The 27,142-nt window shown below is 47.2% G+C and overlaps 1 protein-coding gene across 12 annotated transcripts in view; it reads left to right on the top strand.

Annotated features, from left to right (window-relative positions):
- The first annotated feature begins 537 nt into the window (after positions 1 to 537).
- The window catches only part of COL6A3 (collagen type VI alpha 3 chain), an 80,162-nt gene continuing 53,557 nt past the window's right edge, over positions 538 to 27,142 (top strand). The window contains exons 1-7 of one of the 12 annotated variants that reach the window (XM_027588099.2): positions 538 to 674; positions 906 to 1,013; positions 12,712 to 12,753; positions 13,721 to 13,841; positions 15,372 to 15,989; positions 21,381 to 21,983; positions 25,841 to 26,425. In XM_027588099.2, the coding sequence (XP_027443900.2) occupies positions 13,751 to 13,841; positions 15,372 to 15,989; positions 21,381 to 21,983; positions 25,841 to 26,425 (1,897 nt within the window). In that variant the 5' untranslated portion in view covers positions 538 to 674; positions 906 to 1,013; positions 12,712 to 12,753; positions 13,721 to 13,750. Of the gene's footprint in view, positions 675 to 813; positions 1,014 to 12,664; positions 12,754 to 13,720; positions 13,842 to 15,371; positions 15,990 to 21,380; positions 21,984 to 25,840; positions 26,426 to 27,142 lie in introns of those variants that run through there. The other 11 variants (XM_027588098.2, XM_027588094.2, XM_027588096.2 and 8 more) reach the window with 11 other exon arrangements.

Raw genomic sequence — 27,142 nt, 5'->3', positions numbered from 1 at the left:
AAGACAAATATGTATTTAAAGGGGCTGGGGGTGGGGATGTTTGGGAGAAAAGAGATAATGTGTATCAAAGCGGTGTGAGATGTGCAAAGCCTGGCAATTTGTTTCTCAAGAATTTTCTTGAAACTCTGAGCCAGGAAACCATCCTTGTTCCTCTTGTCTGTGTCCCAGGATGGGACCACGGGTCTCACAGGCAGAGTCATTATGGAGAGACCTTTTTAAAAAGGGGTAGCTTCATATTCTTGTCTTTTCACTGGTGAACAGAGCTCTGCTTTGCACAAGGCTGAGGAGATGCCAATTGCGGGTTTTTATATTTGAAAGGGAAGTTATTAGGAGAAGTCTCAATTCAGAAACTTCAAGGAGAAGGGGGAGGGCGTGGTGAGGGTGGAGGGGGGAGATTGCATTTCCTGTTTTCCCCGCAGATGGTGTTGGAAAACAGGCAGGAAAACCATGGATACAGGCGAAAAAAATTCCAAACTTCATTCTCTTTGCCACCAGGGGCCCAGCCCAAAAGGTGGCTAGTGGAAGAGGTGGATTTCTTTTCAAAAGCTGGGGTTTGCAGGAGTCCAGCTAAAGGCTTGTAGGGTGAAGACGGCCTTCGGAGGTTCGGAGGGTGACATCAGCCTGCAGCGGGGGCCAGAAGCAACAGAGCACAGAGAGTCTGGTTTTCATTTACAGTTGGGTCAGGCCCACAGTGGGGAGGGGGAGTGGAGGGGAGGGGAGGAGGAGGGGTCGGGAGAAGGGGAGGGGAGGGGAGGGGAGGGGAGGCGGGGAGCTGGAGGAAGCCCTGACTGTATCCTTGGACCGGCTCCAGTGTTTGGAGCTCAGTCTTCCACCGAAGGCCGCTCAGTTCTCCAGCACTCCAGCCTCCTGCGAGGACTGCAAGGGGTTTCCTCCTCTGCCCGCAGCCCCGCTCCCGCAGACAGGGAAGCAGACACCGTCAGCGGGGAAAGAGCCATGCGACCCTAAGTGAATACAGAAGCCCAGGCACATACACGTCTTCCGATTTGCTCAGGGTAAGTGCACGGTCCCCTCCGCTCTCCTGAGCTTGTGGGCCAGAAGGAACGGCTTCAGTTCGAGCATTCTAGGGGGCTCTCGTGTTCGCTGTTAGCGTCAGTGCTCTGGACATGGTTCTGGTCCCTGGAAGATTCAGCTGAGGTTTCTTTCCCACTTTGGGGCCCCCGGGTTTCTGCAGCTTGGCCAGGGCCCCGGCTTGCAGGTGGGCTGCAGTTGCGTGGCGCCGTGGGCTTCCCCCACCCCTCCTGCAGTGTTTCTGGGCTCGAGGTCTGTTTGACGTTCTCTCCTCCTTCTGGAGCTCGGGGGGAATCCGCTTCGTTAGCAGAAGCGTCTTGCGGGGATTCTTAACTACTTGTTGAGGAGCTCTTTGGGGGAGATTCTGTCTGAATTCTCCCCCACAGGCGCGTCAGGCGGGCATCCTGCCCGGGGGTTCGCGTGGGCAGGGGCTGGTGGAGCACCTCTGTTGCCCTCGGGGGCTGGGGGCGACTTTGGTGCACCGGCTCAGGGCCAAGTGAAGAGTTCCTTGGCCAGTACCAAGGGTTTCCTCTTTTCAGGAACCTGAGGTCACTGTTGGAATCTCTGTCCTGGGGCAGGGGAGTAGGGTGGGGGGGCTGTTGCGTAAAGGAGCTGCCGGGGTCAGAGGAGGAGGGGAAGGCATTTGGTGTTTCGGCCGCACGCCCAGTGGATAAGGCAGGGCTCCTAGGGCCGTGGGGCCCACCCGGTTTGCCCAGATGTGGCACGGGTGCCAAGTTGGGAGGCCCAAGGCCTGTTCCCGAGCTGGGACGCCCAGGGCGGAAAGTGTTCTCTGACAGGTGCCAGCCTGCCCTGGGGACCCGTTTCAAGTGTTAGAAGGTGGGCCAGGATTGAAGCAGGGGTGGGGTCGCTGGGATGACCCAGGGGATTCCTAGGGGGGAGTATAAACACAAATCAGCCTTTCACAGCCTGGCCCAGGAGCACACTAAGAGGCTGGTCTGAACTCCAAGAACAAACTGCTCTGAGCGCAGGGGTGTGTCTTGCACTCAGAGGGCAGGGGTGCTGACCGGTGCCCGCCAGCTCCTCGCCCAGCACACAGCTATCTCCACACAAGAACCGTAGGATTGGAGGGCTGCACAGGGGCTCGGAGCCCGTGTGGGCAGATTCTCCTCCTCAGCCTGGGATCCCCGGACCGCCCAGGGCACCCATTCTCAATACTTCAAAACACTGAACAGAAATGGCTTTAAAATCAAATATTCTTTGTCCTTAACCAAAATGATATTGAAAAGCAGCTGGCTGTTGGACGTCGTCGGAGCTTCTGAGTTCTTTGCTGGACTAAAGACAATGGCAGAGAGTCTTGGTTGGAAGCCACTGAGGTGTGGTCCCCCGCTTTTCAGGACACAGAATCAGGGGCAGGGGCTCTGAGATGCTCAATGGCGTGCAGGGGCTGCACACCCCGTGGGTGGCTGAGATGGTAGTAAAATCTTCACCGTTTCAGGAAAGCAGATGGCCAAGCAATGGAGGATCCCACGCTAATTGATATCTAGATTGGAATGGGCCATTTGATTTGTTCCAGAGGACAGTGTCCTTCTGTCCTGTTTTATTCTAAGTCATGGGAAACTTGGTTTACGTTCTCTAAGGCTCTCCAAGCCGATGGAGGAAGAAGTGCTAGGAGCTCGATGTTGGCTGGAGGATTTGAGCTGTAGGATCCGAGCACCTGACCTGAGTGGGCTTCTTGCCTCATTCAGGCCACCTCTGGGGCTGGGGGCCAGGGGAGTGGGACCTGTACTTTACTTTGTTCTTAATGTGGGCTTGTTGCTGAGGGTGAAGGCACAGGGATGGGGAGGTGAGGGGCTTTTGTAGGAGCTCAACATATAGGAATGGTCATGTGATCTTGACCATCTTTGTTTGAGGCAAGGGATTGCCATTGAGGCTTATTTTTCTCTTTCCCTAGTCCGGCAGTGACAAAACCATGAATAAGACATTGGGTGGAGAACAGAGCCTGGGAGAGAGCGCCACAGCAAGGTGGAAAAGTGTGGCCATCCTGCCTTTTTCCTATGGGGGAATTGGAGGGTGTGGCCACCCCACCTTCCTGGGAGGTGGCCGGGGGGAAGCCTCTAGAAGGTTAGCCCTTGGCTCCAGCTCCTGGGAGGATGTGTGCCCCACCCCACCATGCGTGTGGCTCTCAGCTGATGGATTATACGGCCAGTGTCCAAACAAGGGGTCTTAAGGGCATTTTTGATATAAGATCTTTCTGAATAGAAATGTCTTTGTTTCTGCATCTCCCTTTATTCTGTCCACATGAGTGCCTTTTGTCATTTTCATAGCTTAGAACCTAACACATCACTGATGATAAAGTAGGAAGAACCCCCCCCCCAACTGATAATCAATGATGGATTCGTGGCTCAAATGAGGTTCCCCATCTGACCGTGGTTTTGGGTCAGGCGGCTGCAGAGGCCACTGCTGTAAGCCAGCTTGAAATCAGCCCTCCGGCCCTTTTGGAAGCTGGTTCGAGAGTTCCTGCCCCGGGAGCTTGCTGCCCGGGGAGGTTGCTCAGTGTGTTTAGACAACCAGATAAAGTGTGGTCCTCACCAGCAGCCTGCATCACCACCCGCTTTTATGTGAAATTCCACATTTAGGGTTTAAAAGCCAGCAACAAGCCACAGAGTCTGTCCTACAAGACTGTCTTGCAGGCATGCTAATGACCTCAGCCAGAAGTTTTATTTGACAATTCGTTTTTGTCACTGTTCTGTTTGGAGGAACCCGAGAGGATCTGTTATGTCTTGGAGAGGAATCACAGGCGGCTTCCCCGTCTCAGTGGGACATTGTGTACCAGGCAGCCTTTCCACGGCGACCCCTGGGCTCTCATGGTGTCTTCGCCGTGGAAAGCACGCAGTAAGAACCACTCCACTGTGGCACCAAGAGCTGACGTTTCAGGAGGGACCTGACATTTAAAAAAATCTTGTTAGTAGCTCTAGCTGAGGAAATGGAAGCCTGACATAATTCAAATTTTAAAGCAGGGAAGCTTTAAAAAGTTCCTGCTAACTCAGACAGCTTGGAACTAGACAAGGACACTTCTCTTCGCTCCCTGCATTTCCAGATACGGTGTCTGTCTTTGCAGTGTAAAAAATCTGGAAGGTTATATCCTCCACTTTAAGGAAAAGATGCTGCTTGCTCCTTCTAAAGCATGGGTGACGCCCACCCACCCCACTCATAACACACAGGGTCCTGATTTACAAAAGGGGGCTCTCCACATTATGTTGATTTTTGAAAGCATAATTTTGAACGCCTTCTGGTCTCATAGGTCTATTCTGGGAGGGAGATGAAAGTTCGAGTTAGCACATTCATCCCGGTGTAGCCTATCCTGAAAGCGCAGGCTGGTTTTCTGTCCGCTAGAGGGCGGTGTGTGTATCCCTCCGAGCTCCGGAAAAATCCCCAAGTGGTGGGAGTCCTTCAGGGTGTGGTTTCTGGGTTTGCAGGGAGTAGGTTGATAGACATCTCAGCAGGGCTCATGGGTAACGTTAGACTGTTTAAGCACATATTTTAAAATGTGACTGTAATATCTGAAGTGGATATAAATTTAGAATTTTATTTTTTCTGTGCTCAGGTACCAAGGTGAAATTACGCCTTGAAACGAGGCATTCTGCACTCTCAAATAATTTCATTGCAAGGACACGAGCCAAATAAGAACTTATGAAAGAAACATTTTGCCCACATCCCCTAAGAAAAGTTTAAATTAACAGTAAGTTGTTTCAGAACCAAAGTGAATTTGCATGTTCAGGTCATCCTGTCTCCACGTAGGATTTTTGAACTTTAAAACTGGCAGGAATAATGTGAAGGTGAACTGATCCAGTAACTCCCAAACTTTGCATTACCAGCCCTTTGCTACTTTCTCCTGAGAGGCAACTTACCTGAACATGTTTTAAAAAAATTCACACAGACTATCATTACGAACGTCCCATTTTAAATCTTTGTTCAGATTTATCGTTGACTGAGATTGTTAGCCTGAGCGACCCGCTGCCAGGGTCCTAAAGGACAGAGTTCTAGCCCAGAGAGAAGGTACGTAACCCTCTACGCGCTCCATGTGTTCTCATATTCGTTCAAGCTCGATGAGTCCTGCTCTGCTCCATGGGCCCGGGAGCTTTGGGATTGAGGGAGGGTTCCGGAATGACTGAGACATAGACCCCACCTTATGCTTGGCAAATATGCCATTTCCATTTGGCTATTTTAAATATCAAAAAATTACTACCTGGGTGGATGCCTTCTCCACACCCTTGACATTTCAGACGAGAGAATGGAGCACAGAGAGGCGAATGACCTGTCTGAGGTCACAGTGCTAGTAGAAAAGCCAAGTCAGCATTTCTGGGCGCTCCTACCCTTATTAATGTGAGCCCGTCGTAAGCAGAGAACCCGGGACCAGGAATATCAAAGGAGGAAAAGTTGTTAGAGAATATTTTAGGGTATCCTGTGAAGAAAGGCACTTCTTTCCATTGGCCAGTCTTCTGTGGAGTTGTGTGTAAGTTTCCTTAGCAGAGAGGTAATTGTTTAAAAAAAAAAAATCGGAAAGAGGAGAAAAATAAGACAAACAGGAAAAGTTCTGCCAAACCCTTTCCCAAAGGCAAATGGTTAGTCTTTTGTAGGGGTCTGGCTGCATCTAGCAGAGCATGGTCCTGCTGTTCTCCTTCCTGAATTCTAAGACTCACAAAATACCGAGAAACATTCACGAGCTAGGACCGGCCAGGGGAACGCATGGTGCGAACTAGCTCTGTAAGATTTCTCTGGTGTGCGCCATACATTTAGTTTTCATGGACCCAGAGCATTGAGCATTGGCCACTGGAAGAAAGAGCTCATGGGCCAATTTAATTTGAAAATTAAAAATTGAACAGCAGCTGGAGATGACTCAGGTCTCCAGGGAAGCCATTCCAGGAAACTGGTTTTTCTCTTCTGGAATCTTCATCAGTTGATTCAGCAGACCCGGGCCAGCACCCAGAGTTAGAGCCAGCTCAGCTGAGGCTCACAGATTGCCCGATGTGCCCCCGGGGAGCTCTCTGTCTCTCGTGGGGGCAGCAGGAGACCCATCCCTGGTCAGGCCCAGGGAAACAGATGGAAGGAAATCTTAGCAGAACCCCACCAGTGAGAGCATCAGCCATTAGCCTTATTTTGCACATAAAATAAGTGAGCCTGGGGAGATTAACTGACCATTGATGATGCAGAAGTAAGGAAGTAGAATTTTTCCAGGCTGTTACACTAAATCAGGTGTTGGTAATATTATATTAGATGTTTCAAGTTAATTAAAAAAAAAGCCTATTTTAAATAATCTTCTCTTCCAGATTTGCTCTGTTTAAATACATGAGCTGCTGAATGGGTATTGTTTTACTCGATTTTACCAAAGATGAAAGATCTTGAGTTGGCTACTGAGTGTCTACAAAGGACACTGTGGGTTACAGGCTAAGTGAACATACATCATCAGAAGAGTTAAAGTTTCAATATCACAGGAAACACGTTCAGAGCTTGGGTCAAACAGATAATGGTTTACAGATATGTGTGTGTGGCTGATATTCTTTTCCCTTGTGCATTTTCATAAAATGGAAAGATGAGGTTCAAGTTGTAAAATAAACAGTTAAAAGACCACCTTCCGATTTGGGGGGGGTCTTCTCTGGAATGTTCCAAAGCATTTGCTTTTGAGGATTCCCCCAACGCTCTTTCAAATGGCAGGAATATAGTAAATTCCACCCTCTTCCCTCCCTAACCGAGGACCTAATAAATCCTTTTTTCGCTTCCTCCCTTGGGGGTGAGAATGGGGACTCCTTTCCCAGGATTCTGGCCAGAAGGGAAGGGGAGTGAGAGAAGGAGGGAGAAGTAGGGTGGGCTGCCAGCTTGGGGCCCCTGGGGTTTCCTGAGGTGTGACTCCCGGTCTCGCAGCAGAGAGCCCACACACCCGCCTGGTCTTCAAGGATTTCTGTCGCTCCTGCTTTAAACGGGACATCAGGAGTTAACAGAAGTCCTAGAACTTGATAGGAGGACCAGCCTGATTTTAAAAAAAGCAGTGCTTGCAGAAGAGCAAATAAATGCTCTCAAAATGGGGCCTCTGGATATATTTAAGCCTTTGTTTCAAAATGATTTCCTTGTGTGCCTGTGTGTGTCTCTTTCTTAAAAAAGATTTCCAGACATGGAAAATGAAAAAGCTTTTGAATAGACTTTATGAAAACTAATTTCGTGGAATTGCAGAATAGCTTGGGGAAGTCTTTGGAATTCGACCCAGTAGGATGGCGAGTCGGAGGTCCATGGAAAGCCATCTTTGGAATGAGAGATGTCTTTGTGAGCTTCAGATGGGCAGCTACAAAAAGGAAAAAGGCACCTCAAATCCTTTTCAGAACGAGGCAGAGTGAAGAAAGGAATTACTAATGCCACATAGAAAGATAAGAATGAGAATTTAATGAAGTTCTATGATTGGATCTGTTGACTTCTGGACCCAGAATCTATCACACAAAGAAGCACCTCACCACACCCAACCCTAGGGCCTCTAGCAGCCACTTCTGACTTTGCTTTCATATTTAAAAGAAGAGCAGCAGACAAATGGATCCTATTGACACGGAATCTGTCCCCAGAGAAGTCTATTTTTTCCCCAGAAGAGATGGGGAGTTTCCTCGGGATCCGGGCCAGACCTGGCACCATCTCTCAGGGTTTCCTGGGGCTCTTCCCATGGGCTTTGCAAACGCAGACTTTGGTTAGGATTCTGGTTCTATCTTGTTTTATCCATGTGGCCTTACCTGCCCTGGTTTCAGTTTCTCAGCTATATATAAAATGGGGGCGGGGGGGAAGCAGCCATTGGTTTGTTGGGCGGAGGGCATGAAATCCCATGGGTGAGATAGAAGTGCCGGTAAATTCTACTTGTGCTGTCTTGTCTCTATTTCCTGGGGTGGTGGGGAGGGGTGGGGGGAGGGTAATGAGGGAGTGTCTGTGTCCTCCCTCATTAAAATGAGCAAGGCTGGTGATCATTTGGGAAGATGATGTTTGACATCTTTCAAAAACTTCAGTTTTAAAAATTGGGACTCCGTGACATGATAAATAGAATAGACTTAATTGCAAACAGAAACATTAACAAATATCCAGCAGCTGGGCTAGGAACACTTGAGCCACATGACTGGCTCCTAAGCATGATGGCAAGAAAAGTGTGTGGGACCGAAGGCAGTTTTCCCACCTGGGAATTCAGCTCAGCCAAACCACGTGAGCTCATCAGTCATGAGTGGGGCTTGGATAACACAAGCATGGTCACCAGAACGGGAAGAGCTTTCCGCCCCCTCTGTCCTTGGTCCCCTCCCCTCCCCTCCCCTCCCCTGCCCTGCCCTGCCCTCCTCTGCCCTCCCCTCCCCTCCCCTCCCCTCCAGGCTTCCCCTCCCCTCCCTTCCTTTTCCCCTAATATCTGGGTAGATTTTAGAAGAGATAATTCCTGTGCACTGTACCCTCATTTCGTTATTTTGTGTCTCAATGGGCAGCACTTCATTTATGGGGTTACTCTTCTAAAGACGAATATCTCAGAAATAAAAGTTTTTACATGTCATTTTCAACCGATTTAAGATTCATTTTCCTTAGAGAAGGGTTGAAGTAAGTAATGCCTCAGGAAGATGTTAAGAGATTTCATCTCATTACAGTTTAGGTTTTTTTTGAGCTTCATCAAAGAGGAGAAAATTATTTTGGAGTTTCTCAATAGAGAGCCTACTCAGTGTTTAATATTGGAGAGGATTCGCGGATTCTCAGAAGTCAGATGTGATGCCGTGCGGGATGCAGGGACGGTTACAAAGCCGTTAGTAAGCTGCTGAACACAGTGCACCCCATTTGTGAAAGCTGCCTGCAGGGGCCTGGGGCCCTGCCGTCCCACACCCAACAGTGGGTAAGCAGATCTTTTCTCCACATGGATTGCACAGTCCAGTGATTTCTGATGACGTCCTATGATATTCTCTTGTTCTTATTCTTAAACAAAAGCACTACTTAGAATCTTGCATCTTGTGCGTGGATCAAATACTTAAAAAAAGTAGCTGGACTCCCTGAAAGATTCACATTAAAATTTTCCATTGAAGCGGTGGTATATGGTGCTTAAACTTTAGTGGGGAGGTAGACGAGATGCTTTTAGAATCACATGCAAACATGGACCCTATCCCCAGAAAACCCCGTATACACAGATACAGGTGTGCACACGTTTGTGGGAGTTCGACAAATCCTTTGAAATTTGTGGGTCCCATATTTAAAAAAGGTTTTGACCAATTACAATATTACAGGTTGTTTTAGAAAGGGCTGGAAAGAATCCAGTAGAATTCAAATAACATGGACAATTTTCCCATAAAACAGTTTTCTAGTAGGATGCTTATTGGTGATAGAAAAATCCAATGTTTAATTTTAATAGAAAGAATCAATAATAGCACATGTACAATGTCCTTTTACATTGTTCTAAAGTGTATATCCTAAGGGTGTCTGAGTGGCTTAGTTGGTTAAGAGGCTCTTGATATTGGCTCGGGTCATGATCTCTGGGTCATGAGACTGAGCCCTGTGTTGGGCTCCATGCTGGGTGTAGAGTCTGCTTGAGATTCTCTCTCCTTTTCCCTCTGCCCCTCTTCCCCCCTCTAAAAGAAGTGTATATCCTCATTGAGAACACACACACACACACACACACACACACACACACACACACACACACACACACACAAATTATAGACCTCGCATTTACTTTTTTCTTTTCCCCAGAAGAAAAATTCGGGAATAGGTTTAACAGTGTGTGGGGGAAGGGAGGTATGGCTGGATGGAAAGATCTGGAAGATTCCCAGGGTGGAGCATTGGCTTGAGGGATTTCTAGGGAGTGAAGGGGGCAATCGTGGGGCTGGTTGGAAGGTCATCCTCAGTAGAGAAAGCAGACCAACCAGCTAAGTGGTGCCTGTAGGAAGTGCCCCGAGCACCAGCCAGGACTCAACTAGGACTTGCAGACACTGTGGCAGCAAAGCACCGAGCACTGGGGGCTGCCCCTTTCTATCGTATTGATCTGTATCTAATGCGTGTTCACCATTTCAAGTCAAGATGATTGGGCTGTGCCTTTGAAATACTGCCCTTATGACCACCAGCTGTCGTCTTACTGTAAGAAAGAAGGATGTCCTCTTGTTGACTGGCCTCCTGATCATCATGAGAACAACCTTTTCTTTGCGGTGTTGATACATTTCCAGGAGAAAGTTGTATTGACAGGTGGTTCTCTTTCCAAGCTCTCAGAATTGGAATCGCAGGGTAGATTTGTCTTAGCCTGGATGAGACTTTGTTGACTTTCCTTGGAAATCCAAAGGTGCAGTGGATCTTGGAATCCACTCTCTTGTTTATGGTTTTACCTTTCTCTGTCTAGTCCACCAAATTTTGGCCGACTGGGCGGAGGGCCCACACTCTGTGTCTCGCTGTTCCTCAGAGCTGGGCCATGAGATCTGAATCCCAGCTTCTCCCTCTGGGCCTGACCCCTGGTGAGCAAAACCATGGGCCTGAGCTTAGGTTTTCTTTGTGTTCACTGTACCCGTGTCCTTAGGTAGCAGCCTCACAGGGGCTGCCTCTTGGTTCTCCTTGGCCCTCAATGCTGTCTTGCTGAGTAGTCCAACCGAACACTGGTCTCCCACCAAGGCCACCTCACTAGATAGTCAGACAGACTTTCCTCTGCTGTCATGACTTGTGTTGATCTGTATGACAACACTGACGATATCAGACCATCCTTAACCCTGACTTCATTAGCAATGTGGGGAAGATGGAGTTCCTGCATTGTACGGTGGACAGCTGTGAGCAGAATCACTGGGCCCATGGAGTGCCTAGGGCGAGGGGAAGGTCTAGCTGGTAAGGTCAACAGGTGCAAAAGCTTAGGCCTTCCGTGGAGCCGATTTCAGAGCTCAGGTGGTACTGAGGGCAGAAATAATTTTTGCACCAGGTCTCAATATTACATCAGATTCTCTTTTGCTTTCATAAGACTCAAGTCTTGTTCCCAAAACTTAATATTTTGCTGCCCAATACGTCTTTTCTTCTTCCTTTCCAGGTATTATTTATGGGCAAGGACAAACATTGTGCTGTTTCTTTCCAGGGGCACGGACACATGCTTTAAGAAAATGTTTACTTGTATTTTGTTCCCATTTTAGCTCTTCGCCGTGATCACACCTCAAAAAGGTTTATATTATACCTGTTAAATCGATGGTTACATTTAAGGGGTATATTGTTACCCTTACTTTTGAAAACAGGTGATTTTTCCTGTCCTTTTTAAAAAATTGTGGTAAAACAAACATGACATAAAATTTACCATCTTAGCCATATTTTTAAAAGTATTTATCTATTTTTTAGAGAGAGAGAGTGTTGTGGGGGGAGGTGAGGGAGAGAGAATCCCAGACTGCCCTGTGGATCCTGACGCGAGGCCCAATCTCATGACCGTGAGATCATGATCCAAACTGAAAGCAAGAGTCAGATGCTTAACCCACTGAGCCACCCAGGCGCCCTCCATCCTGACCATTTTTAAGTGAACAGTGCAGTAATGTTAACTGTATGCACCTTGCTGTGCAGTGAATTTCTAGAATTTTCTCATCTTGCAAAACTGGAACTCTTCGTTTGTTGAGCATCTCCCCCTCCCCCTCCCCCGCCCTCTGGCGACCACCGTTCTATTTTCTGTTTCTAGCAGTTGGACTACTTCAGATACCTCCTCTAAGTGGAACCTTGCAGTATGTGTCTTTTTGTAAAAGGCTCATTTCACTTCTCACGGTGTCCGCAAGTTTCGTCCACAACGTCACATACGATAGGATTCCCTTCTTTTTTAAGGCTGAGTAGTACTCCGCTCTATGTGCCTCCCACATTTATTTTTACCTGTTCGTCCATCGATGGGCATTTATGTTGTTTCTACTTCTTGGCTGTTGTGACTAATGCTGCAATAAATTTGGGGGTGCGGATATTTCTTTGCAATCCTGTTTCAGTTATTTTGGATGTATGCCCAGAAGTGGCATTGCTGGGTTATATGGTAATTCTATTTTTAAGTTTTTGAGGACCCTCCCTAGAGTTTTATATAGAGGCTGCACCGTTTTATATTCCCACCAACAGGGCACCAAGGTTCTAATTTTCCTGCATCCTCACTGATAATAGTTGTTTAATATTTTTTTGATAGTAGTCATTCTGATGGGTGTGAGGTGATATCTCATTGTGGTTTTGATTTGCATTTCTCTGATGATGAGGTCGGGTGATGTTGTGCATCTTTTCATGTGTTTAATAGCCATTGGTGTATCTTCTTTGGAGCAATATCTATTCAAGCTCTTTTTCCATTTTTAAGTTGGATTATTTGCTGTTGTTGCTGTTGTTGAGTTGTGGGAGTTCTTTATACATTCCGGATTTGAACCATTCGTCAGATCCATGGTTTGTGAATGTTTTCTCCCTTTCTGTAAGTTGCCTTTCACTCTATTGATGGTTTCCTTCACTACAAGAAATTTTTGTTTGGTCAAGTCCCATTTGCTTTTGGTGTCGTATCAAAGAAATCCTTGCCAAATCCAATGTTATGAAGACCTTTATGTTTTCTTCTAGGAATTTTAGAGTCTCAGGTCTTACATTTAGATCTTTAATCTATTTTGAGTTAGTTTTTGTAAATGTTGTAAGGTAAGTGTCTAATTTTGTTCTTTTGCATGTGGATATGCAGTTTTCCTTGCATCATTTGTTGACGACTGCCCTTTCCTTATTGTGCAGCCTTGGCCCTCTTATGAAAGATCATTTGACCATATACATGAGGTGAGAGTTATTTCTGGGATCTCTGTGTCCTTCCATTGGTCCATATGTCTGTCTTTATTCTAGTACTATCCTGTTTTGATGACTGTAGCTTTGTAATATGTTTTGAAACCAGGAAATGTGACACCTCCAGCTATATTTTTCTTTCTCAAGATCGCTGTGGCTCTTCTGGGTCTTTTAAACTTCCATATGATTTTAGGATTTTTCCCCCCTATTTCTATGAAAAAAATGCCATTGGAATTTTGATAGAGTAGGGGTGCTTTCTGATTTGGGGTAAGGGGAGGGTGTTGTTTGTAGGGCAAAGGTCTGGTGACACAGACTACCAAGCCCATCTGAGCATGAGCTTGGCTGGTTGGAAGTCACACGTGCAGCCACCAGCTGGTACATGGCTATGGGAGATCACGTAGCAACACGGTCAACCCTCAGGTCTGGCTTCATAGGCTTGCCAATTCAATGTCCTTGGACGTGTTCCATTCTGAGATTGGTGGTTGGCATACAGCAGGTTTTTGTTGGGAAAAGAGTGCTAAATAGAGAGTAAGGGCAAGATTTGAAGTGGTCCAGAGGCCATGGTTGTGTTTGCACCCACTCTAATTTGGGCAAAGCCCATTTTCTCCATAAACTGAAGATTTCCTATGGGATTCTTTCAAACCTCATCTACACAATTAAGCTGGGTGTCACAGACCTGCTACTGTTTGTGTGCACAAACACCTTTACTCTTGACTCCTTCTGCCATTTGTTTGGTGACTTGCTGCCTGCCTCAATCTGAGAGGAAGCAAGGTTTAATTGCCACCCCCACCCCCCCCCGCCCCGTCCCTTTTAAGCTACGGCCAAAGGTATATAATCACTAGATTCAAAGATTCTCATGTATTGTTTAGTCAAAACTACATTTCATAAAAGGGATAAGTCCTTGATGTATAGTTTGTAATCTGTCAAAACTGATCATTTTACTTTGCCCTATTTTCTCGTTCAGGTTCCCACTTGGTGCTTAGACACATTCAAAATGAGGAAACATCGACATTTGCCCTTGGTGGCCATGTTTTGTCTTTTTCTCTCAGGCTTTTCTCTTACTCGTGCCCAACAGCAGCAAGCAGGTAAGATCCAGAAACACTTCTTACTTTTATTCAGAGGAATATGTTCTCTGATCGTAGATCTTAGACCTCACGAGCTTGAGATAGAACTTAGACATACTTCGAAAGGATGGTGAAGCCCTTTGTTACAGGATGTTCATTCAGCATACAGGCTTTTCCAGATGCTCTGTATCCAGGGAGAGACGGCTCATTTTTACTATAACTTGGGTTTGATATCTTGAAGTTGGTTTGCAGGTGGTTTGTTTTTACACTGGGTATGAGCAGAAAGTTTGTTTCACAAATATTTTACCCAATGAAGGGCTTTTCCACATTTCTGGCACTGGTTTGATCTCATAGCATATAAAACCAGGACAAGACAAATATTGAGAATAAACATTTTTCTTGAAAATGGAGCACATAGATCACCCTCCCTCTATAACTCTGGGCACAAAAAGACATTTTCATCTAGAATCACCCCATCTTAAAAAAAATTAGTTTCTCAAAACTGTTTTTAAAAAATAGATGTGAATTAACCCTCTCAAGAATTTACTTGCAGAGTTTGAGAAAACTGAGAAATGCTTCATGCATTATGAGCTCAGAGGGATGGCCTTGGGTCCTCTTCTCCTTTGCCTGGAGAGTTGGGCCTCGGGCAAGGATCCCCCCACGGGGCTCTCGGGTCCTTAGATGGCAGGGAGCTGAGCTCCACCTCACGGAAAGGGGGGCATTACTTGGGGCATCCGGGCAGCCTGAGGTAAGTAGAGTCCAGGAGCCAGCTGTGTGCGGCCAGCCTGGCTCACAGTGCAGAAGGGCACTCGGCCCCCATAGCCTGGCACCCTGAGCCCCCGCTTCCACTTTCGAGAGAGGACTGGATTCATCTTTGAAAAAGATAAATAACATCTGCAAAGGCTTTTCTGGACCTGAGAAATATATAGTATTTCTATATATAGTAATTAGTTAGAGTACCTTCTTCATGCTAAGAAGACAGAAAAATGAGACACTGCCTTTCACTACAGTTACATCAGTCTTCCCTTAAGGAAGACCTCTTTACTACATTTATTTTTCTCGCAAATTACCCAAAGCGGTGGAGGCTAGTTGATGTAAAGCGGTAGAAGTTTTTGCGGTTCCTTCTTCTCAAGGCCCAGTCTCAGAGCCCAGACTGAAGGATGAACTCATAAAATGCTGGTTGGTGATCTCTGATGGGATAGCCTTCTGGTCTCATCAGGTGGGTCTTGGGGCTCAAACTGTCACAGAGAATCACGCCTGAGTTAAAAGACACTCCAGGGAAAGCTCCCCCTCCATTCTGGAGCCTGCCACTGGCTCACGTATGGGGTTCATGGCATATGAAACTTGGGCCATATGCAGCCGTCGAGTCCTCGAGCTCAGGTTCCCGCAGCTCAGGTAAGTCAGCCTCCATGCCCGTAGCGTGAGTGAGGCACGGCTCCCTCAAGTGACAGCCTGGTTCAAGCCCAGACAGCGTAGGAAGGAAGGTTTTGTGCCGATAGGAAGTCATTGCCTGAACAGGAGAAAAATCTAAACCAATGTCTTTTTTTAAAGATGTCAAAAGTGGTGCTGCTGCCGATATAATATTTCTAGTGGATTCCTCTTGGAGCATTGGAAAGGAACATTTCCAACTTGTTCGAGAGTTTCTGTATGATGTTATAGAATCTTTAGCTGTGGGAGACAGTGATTTCCGTTTTGCTCTGGTCCAGTTCAACGGCAACCCACATACCGAGTTCCTGTTAAATACGTACCGTACTAAGCAAGAAGTCCTCTCCCACATTTCCAACATGTCCTATATTGGGGGAAGCAATGAGACCGGAAAAGGATTAGAATACGTAATGCAGAACCACCTCACTGAGGCTGCTGGAAGCCGGGCCAGTGATGGAGTCCCTCAGGTTATCGTAGTGTTAACTGATGGACACTCGGACGACGGCCTTGCTCTGCCTTCAGCGGAACTTAAGTCTGCTGATGTTAACGTGTTTGCAATTGGAGTTGAGGATGCAGATGAAGGAGCGTTAAAAGAAATAGCAAGCGAACCGCTCAATATGCATGTTTTCAACCTAGAGAATTTTACCTCACTTCATGACATAGTAGGAAACTTAGTGTCCTGTGTGCAGTCATCCGTGGCTCCAGAAGGGGCTGGAGGCACAGACACCCTTAAAGACATCACAGGTAATGGCAACATGGCCAAGCTGCTGCCCGCCTCGCTGTTCTTTCGTGATAAGCTTGGCCACCGCTGGTGTACGAGCAACACTGTAGCTAGCCGCGGGCGGGTGCAAGCGGGAAGAGATGGCTGTTCACGGGTCTAAAAACAAAGGTTTGACCGTGCCCTGGAGCTCCTTCTGAAATAGAGCTCTCACCTACCTCCAAGAGGGGGTTTTTTCGAACGCTTAAATTTGAACTCTAAAAATACCCCCATCTGCTATTATGACCCCCCACGAGGTACTTCTACGATCCCTAGCAAAGGAAGCCTCCACGTAGCGAGGCAGGCGTCTAGCAAAGAGCCCTCGCACCTGTTACCTGAACAGAGAGCCCATTTCCTGGAAAGAAGGCTCCCTGCTGGAAGGGCATGTGGAGCTCACAAAGAGAGAGTGATAGAGAGGCAAGAGGATCTTCTCGGGAAGGAAACCCAGAACGGTAGCGAGTCAGTTCCTGCAACAGCCCACGCGGGGTCCTGCCTTGGGGAGGAGGGGGGAAGACGGGGACAGCGGGGTGGAGCAGGAGGGGGAGGAGCCCTAGAGGCAGCCAGGCATGTGACCCGGCGAATGCCACCACTGTGTGCAGAGGGAGACCGAGGGCAGACCGTGGGCATGCAGTCGTTAGTGTCCAGTGACGCTCACAGGCCCACGTGGCCTTCATGTGCCTAGGGTGCAGTGGACAGAGGGCTGCTGGGGAGGGGGCAGCTGGAGACCTGGGAGGCTGGCGCTCAGGAGGGTTAGCCACAGAGATGTTAAAGTCTCCAGAGATGAACACAGGGTGTGCAGTGTGGACCCAGGCTGAGCGTGATGGAAAGGAATCCCTTAGGAAGGTCGACGATCCCTGTAGGGCACATAGCTGCCCTAAGGAGGAGGAGGAGGTGGATGATTCTTCGAAGGAGGAGGGAGTGGGGAGCAGCCTGGGCAGGCAGGCTCCACACTGCACCCAGGAAGTGACCACAGGAGCAAGATCCATGACCGTGGCTTCTCCTAAGCTTTCCAAAGTTGTTGCCATGCAGGGGCTCAGAGATAGGAGGCAGGAGGCCGGGTGGCCAGTGGAGAGTCCATCTCTTGTTAATTCAACACATGGGGTGGAGCAGGGAGAAGGAGGAGTTGAGATTTTGAGGCATAAATTGACCAATCTAAAGGGCCACGTGGGAGGGCCTGGTGGAAAGACAGGAGGGGCATAAGGAGTCTGGAGAAAGGTAGAGCTTTCTGGATTGTGGTCAGGATAATAGGGGAGTTGTAGGGACACAGTATGGATGTCGGGTTCCCATAACAGATTCAGAAAGCAAAGGCTGGGGAAGAAGTTGACTAGTTGTCAGGAGAAGGAACCGGCCATCTTGGACAGAGCTTGGAGGAGAGAAGGGTTCCAGAACTAACCAACCCCAAGTTGTTTCAGAGAGTGGTCTCCCCAGTGGTCACCCATGATCTCAGCTGTGACAAGGGTGGGAAGGCTAACACCCCTGCCAGCAGGTCTTATCTCTGACAGAGGAGTGAGTAAGCGCCTCGATCATTTACATTTAACGCCGGAAGGCATCCTCTGCTATGCGTGACATGCCTCATTTATGTTTTTTGATGGATGTGTCAATCCTGCCAGATTATAGAAGGAGCTGGGACCCCCCAGAGCATCCCAAACCAAAAACTCTGGGCCACAAGGAAATGACACGAGGGTATTTATGATGACCTATCCCAGTCTCTACAATATTCTCAGTGTCAGTAATTCACCAACAATCACATTTCTGAATGGAGGCATAAGAACTAATCCACTGTCCATACAGTGAAGGGATCAGTAGAGAAACGGGACATCTTTTCTCGAGTGCCAGTTTGGCCGACTCAGGAAAAAGAGGGGATGAGTTTGCCTTTATGTTTAACCATTCTACCAATGAACAAGGAGCCTGTCGATATAGTCTGTTTCCACACAGATGATAAAACCTTTGTTTTTATGCCAAGGAAGCATCTCTGTCTTCTAGTGTCCAAGCCACTAGCAGCTCCAGGGTGGAATATTAATCTGTTTATGTTGTCTTTTCTGATTAACTTCACTCTGCAATTCCTCCAGTATCACAGCCCATTGCATGTTCCACAGCCAAAAGTAAAATAATAATCATTCTCTGCTTACAGTTTTTGGGAAAGGTAGTCAGAGGACAGTAGAGAGATTGCTAGTAAGTTAGGGCCATTTCTTCCCATTACCTGTATGTGTATGAAATGTTAATGGTCCCCACTGTTCTAAATGAACCCTACTCAAGTCATCAGTCTCCAAAGGTTGTGTTTTTAAAAATCTCTTTGTCATTCTTTTATAAATCTTTTATAAATGCATATCACTAAGATAGAAAACCTTTCTTTGCACTGAAGCAAAAGCTAAAAGTGGTCTGTATTCAGTGAGGATTTCAGTGTCAACCTTATTTTCTTTACAAAATGTAGGTTTAAAGAACTCACAAAATCCATCTACAATTTTGTAGATTTGCATAGGAAATACATATGTGATCTTTTTTATTTTTCTTAAAAAGAGGAAGAAGCATCCCACGAGCTCAGGAAGGCATTGTGCCCACACAAATGTGCTCAGGGAAAGAGTGTTTCCAATAGTGTTAAAGGAGCCTGATGTTTCCATGGACATTGTGAAACTTCTCTATAGAAAATGCCACAGAGGGTGTGATACACGAGCTGTTAAAGCAGAAAACCAGACAACCTCCTGTTTTTAAGTTTAGTTACACCTGGTTATCCTTAGAGTTGATACTGGTCATTGGTTTGGCTTGCTGTACACAAGAACCCATAGCTTTGTGTTTGTCTGAGGCTTTGGTTCTCCTGGATAACATAGCATGCCCTTGTTCGTCCCATCATTGTGTGCATCAGAGGACAATGTTGTTTTTTCAGTGATGACAAATTATCCAACATGTTTCTATGACCTGCTGCCGTCCAGCCTTTAGGAAGAGAAAAGTTCAAGGATTTTCCCACAGGGCTTCTCTTCTTTATGTACTCCTGTGAACTGCAACCAAAAAAATAATAATATGATAAATTAATTAAAAAGTAATCAACGAATAAGGACTGCGTCATCCTGTGTTTTAGGTATCGTTTTCCTCTTCTTGACCCTAGGCTCATAGCTAATGCTTCTTTTAAATGACCTGGTATGTGGAGTCAGTGGCCAATCTTCCACTGTCTCTCTGGGGCATTTGTTCAGGCCTGGGAAATGTTGAGGAATATGGTGGTGTGATTGGCATAGCGTCTGGCCCCAGTGACGCTGTGCACCATTTCTGTGGCACTGCATCCTCCCGAAGATCCCTCAGGAATCTTAAGTTTTGGCTAAAGACTAGCAAATGCTTTGGCGTTCTTAGCAAAGGCCCACTCTTTTTTTTTTAATAATTTTTAAAAATATTTATTTATTTGACCGAGAGAGAGACAGTGAGAGAGGGAACACAAGCAGGGGCAGTGGGAGAGGGAGAAGCAGGCCTCCCGCCGAGCAGGGAGCCCGACACGGGGCTCGATCCCAGGACCCCGGGACCATGACCCGAGCCGAAGGCAGACGCTTAACGACTGAGCCGCCCAGGTGCCCCTGCAAAGGCCCACTCTTATTTAGTACTTGGGTGTGATGTTTATTAAAAATACGAGATCTTAATTACTGCAGCAAATTATCCCTCTCATTAGATCTCATATTTCCAAGTTAATATCTTCCACTATGCAAGGAATTCACCTGCAAAAGTGTCAGGAATTTTGTGGAAGTGAAAGAAAGAGCTGCCCTGATTCTAGAAATCCCTGGCTTGGCTTACCCTGTGAGGGAACTTGGGGAAGAACATAATGGCACTATAGCAAAATTCTCTCATTTTATGAGATCAGATTTGTAACCTACGTCCATAGTGAAAATGAAAGCAATTTTGCTGGCACAAGGAAAAATTCATTTTAAACATAAAATATTCACTGTCGTTAAAAAGGTCAGAATGAATAGTCATATATATATATATATATATATAGTGTTGTAATTATATCCTAAATACAGCTTCCTAAAATCTCAGAATATAAATATCACGTGTGCTCCCATAGAATCTTTTCCTGTTCCTGACATGCACTTAAGTTATCAAAAAACATTCACCGGACTAACTTGGCTTTTCCTCTAGTTTTAAATCAGTCTGATATAAGTGTTCTAGCTGAGCCTTTGAAATATTCTACTCAGGTTTCTAAATTATTGATTGCTATTCCTTACAGAGTGCTTCTGTGAAACCCCCCATTCTTCCTAATGGGGTGGGAGTGTCTAGCTTGCCATTGCAGGGAGAATAGAGGCCTAGGTCTCTATTTTTATGTCCATCTGTAAAACTCCAGAGCTAATCCTGATTCAGCGTTTATTAGAGGCCCATGGGCTCACTAGGCAGTCAGTTTAGGGTGTCATAAAAATAAGGTTGGATAATTATGTCATGACTGGTTTCATATCACTCTGTTTAACATTGTTCTGCATTATGTGATTGAATACAGAGGCAATAGCAAAAACACACAACAAGACATTTAGCCTAATCCCAGACCCACGTGTGAGTTCCACGCAACTAAACATCATATGAGAAAGGAAAAGACCTTAATGTAAAGAGCACTGGGTGTTATATACAACTGATGATTTACTGGACTCTACATCTGAAACTGATGATACACTATATGTTAACTAATTGAATTCAAATAAAATAGGTGATTAAAAAAAGAAAAGATCAAACCAAACATCTATGAGAGTATTTTTAAGATGAGAACTTTAAGTGTACCTTGAGTTCTTCCTTTCTAATTCACAGAGTTGCGTGCCTGCGCCATTTGGGTTTTTAAAGAAAAGAGAAGAAACTGTTGCTCAAAGAATTGCCTAACATGCTGGGATGATAAGTCATCAAACGCTGAATCTGAGATTCTATTTCCTAGCTGTGGATTTGGACAAAGAAAATTCCTATACTCACTTGGGGATTATAAGAGAAATGTCCAAAAATTACAAATCTTGTTTGGACCTCTGTGAATAGTACACACTCCCTTATCTTCTCCTGTGGGTATGATAACGCACAATTCCAAGCAACAACATCTCCCTCCAAATTTCCTAGAAGTTTCTAGAATACGTACCCATGCTTTCTCAGACAAGTGAATATGATGTTTTAATGTGTAACTACAGAGATGGTGCAAATGAAAATTTGATATAAATGCCCCACTTTACACCATGGTTCCTAAGAAGTTGCCTCTTATCCATTCAGAATGCAGAACTAAAAGAGAATTTCACATTCCTTAATCAACATGTGTTTTGTGTGTCCATATTTCGTGTTTCTTATTGGTTTCCAAAGAAACATGTCAGAACACTGAACGATGCATGTGGTCACTTGTTCTAACGCTTTCACATTTTTTGCATTTCTTTCTTTTAAAGCACAAGACTCTGCTGACATTATTTTCCTTATTGACGGATCAAACAACACCGGAAGTGTCCATTTTGCATTCATTCGCGACTTCCTTGTAAATCTCCTTGAGAGACTCTCAGTCGGAGCTCAGCAGATCCGAGTGGGGGTGGTCCAGTATAGCGATGAGCCCAGAACCGTGTTCTCCTTGGATACCTACTCCACCAAGGCCCAGGTTCTGGATGCAGTGAAAGCCCTTGCATTCACTGGTGGGGAGCTGGCCAATGTCGGCCTTGCCCTTGATTTCGTGGTGGAGAACCACTTCACCCGGGCAGGGGGCAGCCGAGTGGAGGAAGGGGTTCCCCAGGTGCTGGTCCTCATAAGTGCTGGGCCTTCTAGTGATGAGATCCGCGACGGGGTGGTAGCACTGAAGCAGGCTAGCGTATTCTCATTTGGCCTCGGAGCCCAGGCCGCCTCCAGGGCCGAGCTTCAGCACATAGCTACCAATGACAACTTGGTGTTTACTGTCCCGGAATTCCGTAGCTTTGGGGACCTCCAGGAGCAATTACTGCCGTACATTGTTGGCGTGGCCCAAAGGCACATTGTCTTACAACCGCCAACCATTGTCACAGAAGGTACGTATGTTCTTCTCGCCATCCGTGGGGGAGTGGGGGGTTTTGTGTGTTGGTTTTCATAGAGGTAAGGCAGGCTCCTACAGAATGATTCGCCTCAGGAGAACCTGTAAGTACCAATGGTGGAGTCCTTCTGACGTGTGCTAGCTCTTGGTTGTGATGTCTGTGTTTGTTGTGGTGTTGGAAGAGGACACAAGATCTGGGAGTGAGCGGAAAGCTCATGTTAATGCATGCATTGCCAAGGAAGTGTGCTTTGAAGGTGAATTCAGGAGAGCTGTTACTCTGAGGTTGTCGAGCATCATTGTATTGTTTACTTACGGTCCAGTCATCTGAAAAACGGAGCTCAGGGGCTCATGGCAATTCTGCGAAAATTGGTCCCGGACAATGGCACTGCCTCGAAGCCAGCCTGTTAAGAGGTGTGCTCCTAAGTAGGTGCGGGCTGCCCCGCAGGGTCCTCTCTGTGGTGGGTTTCAAGAGCCACACTTCTGAAGGTAAGCAACAACACAGCACTCACTTGGAATATTTAGGAGATGCTGTTTGCCTGCGCTTGTCAAATTTCTGACTTGTTCTTTTGAGTGGTGAAATCATGACATACCTTCAAACAGAGGGCTTTTGGCAAAAGAGCCCAACTGGAATAATTTATAAACATAAAACAAATCCCATTACCTAACAAATATACATGTAACAAGTGTGGGAGGTGAGAATGTGTTTTCAAAATGTAAAGAAGAGTCCAGCTGTGCTTGAGGTTGTGACTTTTAAGATTCAGGCAGACCCAGTGGTACCAAGTTACCTTAACTGGTGATCTCATCTGCTTGCCAGAGATTACCCGTGGTATTCTGCATTATTACTGGGTAGGGAAAACCAGAGTTGATACCCAGTTCCATCCTGAAAATCCCCTTGATGTTTCTGGACATCCCTCTGATTGGAATACAACCTACGGAGGTTTCTCTGGACTTGAACAGTTCTGGAAACAAACATATGGTTTCCATAGGTTCTGTCCACGTTGAGGAAACACCAAAGCTGTAGCTAGGAGACCCGGCCTTCGGTCCTGGGTCTTATGGTAACCAGGTGATCCTGGGCAGGCTGCACAAACTTTCCGGGCTCCAATTTCTAGAATTTGTGACAAAGGAGCTACACTGGATGAAGACATTTTTGTTCCAGGAGAAGCTTCATGTTCTTCTTCTTCATGGGTTGCATACTGCTTTCATTTCAGTTCTCCCAAGCTAGAGTGTTAGCTCCTCACTCACAGACAGCCTCTTTGATCATTGTGACTATTTGTGACAATTCAACAAAGATCCTTGGCTCTTTGGTGTGAGCTGGACAGTTTGCCAAGCACCGGAGACACAATGCTGGTGGATGAGAGGGACTTGGCCACTGACCTGTTATAGGATAATGGGGAGATGGTGGAAACATAAGCCAATGACCAGACGCAGTATTCCGAGTGTGAGAAGGTAGATGAGGGCAGCCTGGGGCTGTGAGGGGAAGAACAGGGGGAGGGAGCTTTGGATGGGATGGCCAGGGAAGGCGGGTTAGAGAAGCTGCAGGATAGAAAGGGGACAGCAAAGGGACGATGCTCCGGGTGCGGTGTCCCTGCAACACCAAGGAGCCTGGCCTCTTTCCAGAACAGTTAGAAGGCAAAGGGGCTGGAGCTCACTTGATGCACAGAAGGCTGGAGCTGAGGGACTACCCTCTAGTGGCTCTGGTTTCTCAGGGACCTACCTGTGCGGTGAGATCAGGCGTGGGCATGGGCCAGGTTTGAGCCGAGAGCAGAGGATGAAGTGGTCATTCTGGAGGCTGGGAGAGGAGAGCTTGCAGGAGAGCGCTGGCCCTCGTGGGCTGGTGCGTGTTACCCCAAGGGTGGGCTGTGGAGCAGGAGGAGCAGATCTGGGGCCTGGCGTGGTGGAGGCAGGGGGAGGATGAGTGAGCGCCAGGCGGAGACCAGGCCGAGGTGGGGGGTAGCAATCTCCAGAGACAGTAAGGGCAGGTGGGGCCTGAGAAGCAGGTGCGGGGTCAGGGGTGGTGCAGGAGGACGGGCTTTCCTGGGGCCCAAGGTCCCGAGTCGCTGAGGATGGGGGCAGGAGGGTGGAGACAAGACAGCACCGAGAAGCGACAGGTGGGGTCTGGACGTTTGTAGACAGCAACGTGGCAGAGCCAGGGCAGTTACCCCCGGTCCTGGGCTCGTGAGGTCTGGGGGGATGTGGTGTCCTGGGGGGTGCGCTGGTGACTATCACCACGGGAGGTGAGGGCAGAAGCCCGCTGAGTAGCGGGACCTTAGGTTCACCTCCCAACAAGGGTATTTCAAACCCAGTTCCAGCAGAAGACAGCTCTGTTTGGGTTGGTATCACATGCCCAGAACGAGGATGTCACTTACTGGAGGGGGAGGGGAGGCTGCCACTCAACCAGCTGAGGGAGTCAGCCTGGGTTATCAGGGATGACAGTTGACCTGTCTTTCTATTCATCTACGGTGTGTGTTATATACGTATACGCCTGCACATACATGGGATGAAAGAATCTCTGCATTTATGGTCTCAGGATCAACTTCTACCTCAGGGGTGGAGGAGGACTGTGTGTGTGTGAGTGTATGCATCCAGGCAGGCTGACGATCCGTGTGTGCATGAAACGTACGTGTGTGGTTAACTGTCTGTATATTTGTAGGTATGTGTGTCTTTTATGTATGTGTGCAGGGGAGGGGAAGGCAGGGCTGTGTCACACTCAGTGTCTTTCGCACATACACGTAGTAAAAAATTCATGTGTCTGCACGTCTCTATGGAGCGTTTAAGGACTTGGAACTCATCGTCTACACCACAGACTGCTGACAAAGCAATGTCTCCGCATGCCTGTCCCTGGATGCTTTGTATTCATGTATGCATTTACATGTTTTCTCTGAAAGAGGAGAGTTTGGACCGGTAATAATATGGTCCAATGTCAAGACATATAATCCACCTGAGAGGGTGGAGTCATGGAGGCCTTTTTATGTCCAGGTAATTATTTAATAAACGGCAAGCACTTCTGCCTCCGCTTTAACCATTGACATCCTTCTAAGTCTTGGAAGCCCTAGCAGGGGTTTGGACTGGGTATGTGTCTGACCCAATTCTTTGTGCCCGCAGCTCAGGCGGGCTGCCTGTGTGTCCATGCAGCAGGTGGACCCAAGTTTATAGTCATGAGGCAGTGACCTCGTCCAGATGCTTTTGCTGTGCGGTTTATCACAGCCCTAACACGGAACTTAGCCCCTTCCCAAAGCAGGTCTCTTACATGGAAATCCTTCTGTGCCACTTGCTGGCTTTGACATCGATTTCCTTTCTGTAAGTTTTATGATGTCAAGCAATTTTTTTTTTCCTTTGCCTGAAAAACCCAGGCATGGAGAATAGAACGGAAGGGAATGGGGATGTTCACGCTCTGTCATCTTGGTGCTAGATATTCATGATGTCACGGGTGTGAAACAAAAGGCCCTCTGGGTAGACAGTGATGCTCCTTTACTCATTTAAGCTATGGCTTCATTCTGGACTCTCAAATCTAACCTGTAGACTTTGGGCAGAAAAGAGCTTCCTGGCTTTTTTTAACTGACAATGTGCTAAACAGGTGGTTACTAAAACTCAATTTGTTTTTTTGCGACTGTTTCGTAAAAAGTACTAGGAGCAGGTGGGGGTGGGTGGGTCAGGAGCCCAACCTGCCACCCCATAGGGAGGATGCAGCTGGTAGTAATGTGTGTGTTCTGACAGATTCTCCTGGGGCTCCCACTGACTTCACACTGGCCAGAGCAAACGGGAGTGCCCTCTGAGTCGAATTAGCTGTATAGAGAGTCATAGTTGAATGTGCTAGGTAAGGCCATTCTACTCACCTTATAATGTTGCTACCTACAGTCATTGAAGTCAACAAGAGAGACATAGTTTTCCTGGTGGATGGCTCATCCGCACTGGGACTGGCCAACTTCAATGCAATCCGCGACTTCATTGCCAAAGTCATCCAGAGGCTGGAAATCGGACAGGATCTTATCCAAGTGGCAGTGGCTCAGTATGCAGACACTGTGAGGCCAGAGTTTTATTTCAATAGCTACCCCAGTAAAAGGGAAGTTATTACTGCCGTGCGGAGAATGAAACCCATGGAAGGCTCAGTCCTGTACACGGGCTCCGCTCTGGACTTTGTTCGGAACAACCTGTTCACTAGTTCGGCTGGCTACCGGGCCGCCGAGGGGGTCCCTAAGCTTCTGGTGCTGATTACAGGCGGTAAGTCCTTAGATGAAATCAGCCAGCCTGCCCAGGAGCTGAAGAGAAGCAGCATCATGTCCTTTGCCGTTGGGAGCAAGGCTGCCGACCAGGCTGAGCTGGAAGAGATTGCTTTTGATTCCTCCCTGGTGTTCATCCCCACCGAGTTCCGAGCCGCCCCTTTGCAGGGCGTGCTGCCCGGCTTGCTGGCGCCTCTCAGGACCCTCTCCGGAACCTCTGAAGGTATGGTGGGGAGGAAGTCAGACTCACGGCAGGGTGGGTCTGCAGGCAGAGCCTTTGAGAAAAAAAAAAAAAAAATCAAAACAAAACCAAGTTTTATTTGTGCTCAGCTGAGAGACAGGTCTTAAATGATGGAAACAACTTAAATGGTGGAAACAAGAGCCATAAACAAGATTTATTTCAGGCTTCCTTTTACCCTGAGTTGGGGATTGTGTGACTTGAATGCCATGTGATACAACTGTAGGTCTTAAAATGTCATATGATAAGAATTGTATGACTTGACATGTCATCAGATAGAAATCATGTGACGGAAACTATAGGGCCAGGGGCCACCTGTCCTTCTAGCTTCTGGCCTAGGGGGGGTCACTTCTAGTTTTACCTCTTGTCAGATCCCAGGTCTGTCTGTACTGGTGACTCCCGGTCAGCCTGTTTCTGCCACCACCAAGATGTGGCTTGGCTCTGGCTTTCCTGGGCCCATAGTCCCCACTCGGTGGCCCAGCCCCCAGTAGTGCAGAATGTTAACCCTCTCTCTTTTCTCTGAGGGATTTCCCTTCAGTCCTTGAATGGGCGTGGAGATTAAAAACCCAGTGGTTTCTAAAATCTTTCACTTAATATGATTATCAGTGAAAAGTTATTTTCAAAGACACGGTAACAGTCTGTGAGCTCACACACGGGATGAGTACGGTTCGCCGTCCTTAACGAAGATGAATATCACGGAAA

This window comes from Zalophus californianus, chromosome 3 (assembly GCF_009762305.2).
Source record: "Zalophus californianus isolate mZalCal1 chromosome 3, mZalCal1.pri.v2, whole genome shotgun sequence".
NCBI lineage: Eukaryota > Metazoa > Chordata > Mammalia > Carnivora > Otariidae > Zalophus > Zalophus californianus.
This window is presented reverse-complemented; position numbering and strand designations above follow the sequence as displayed.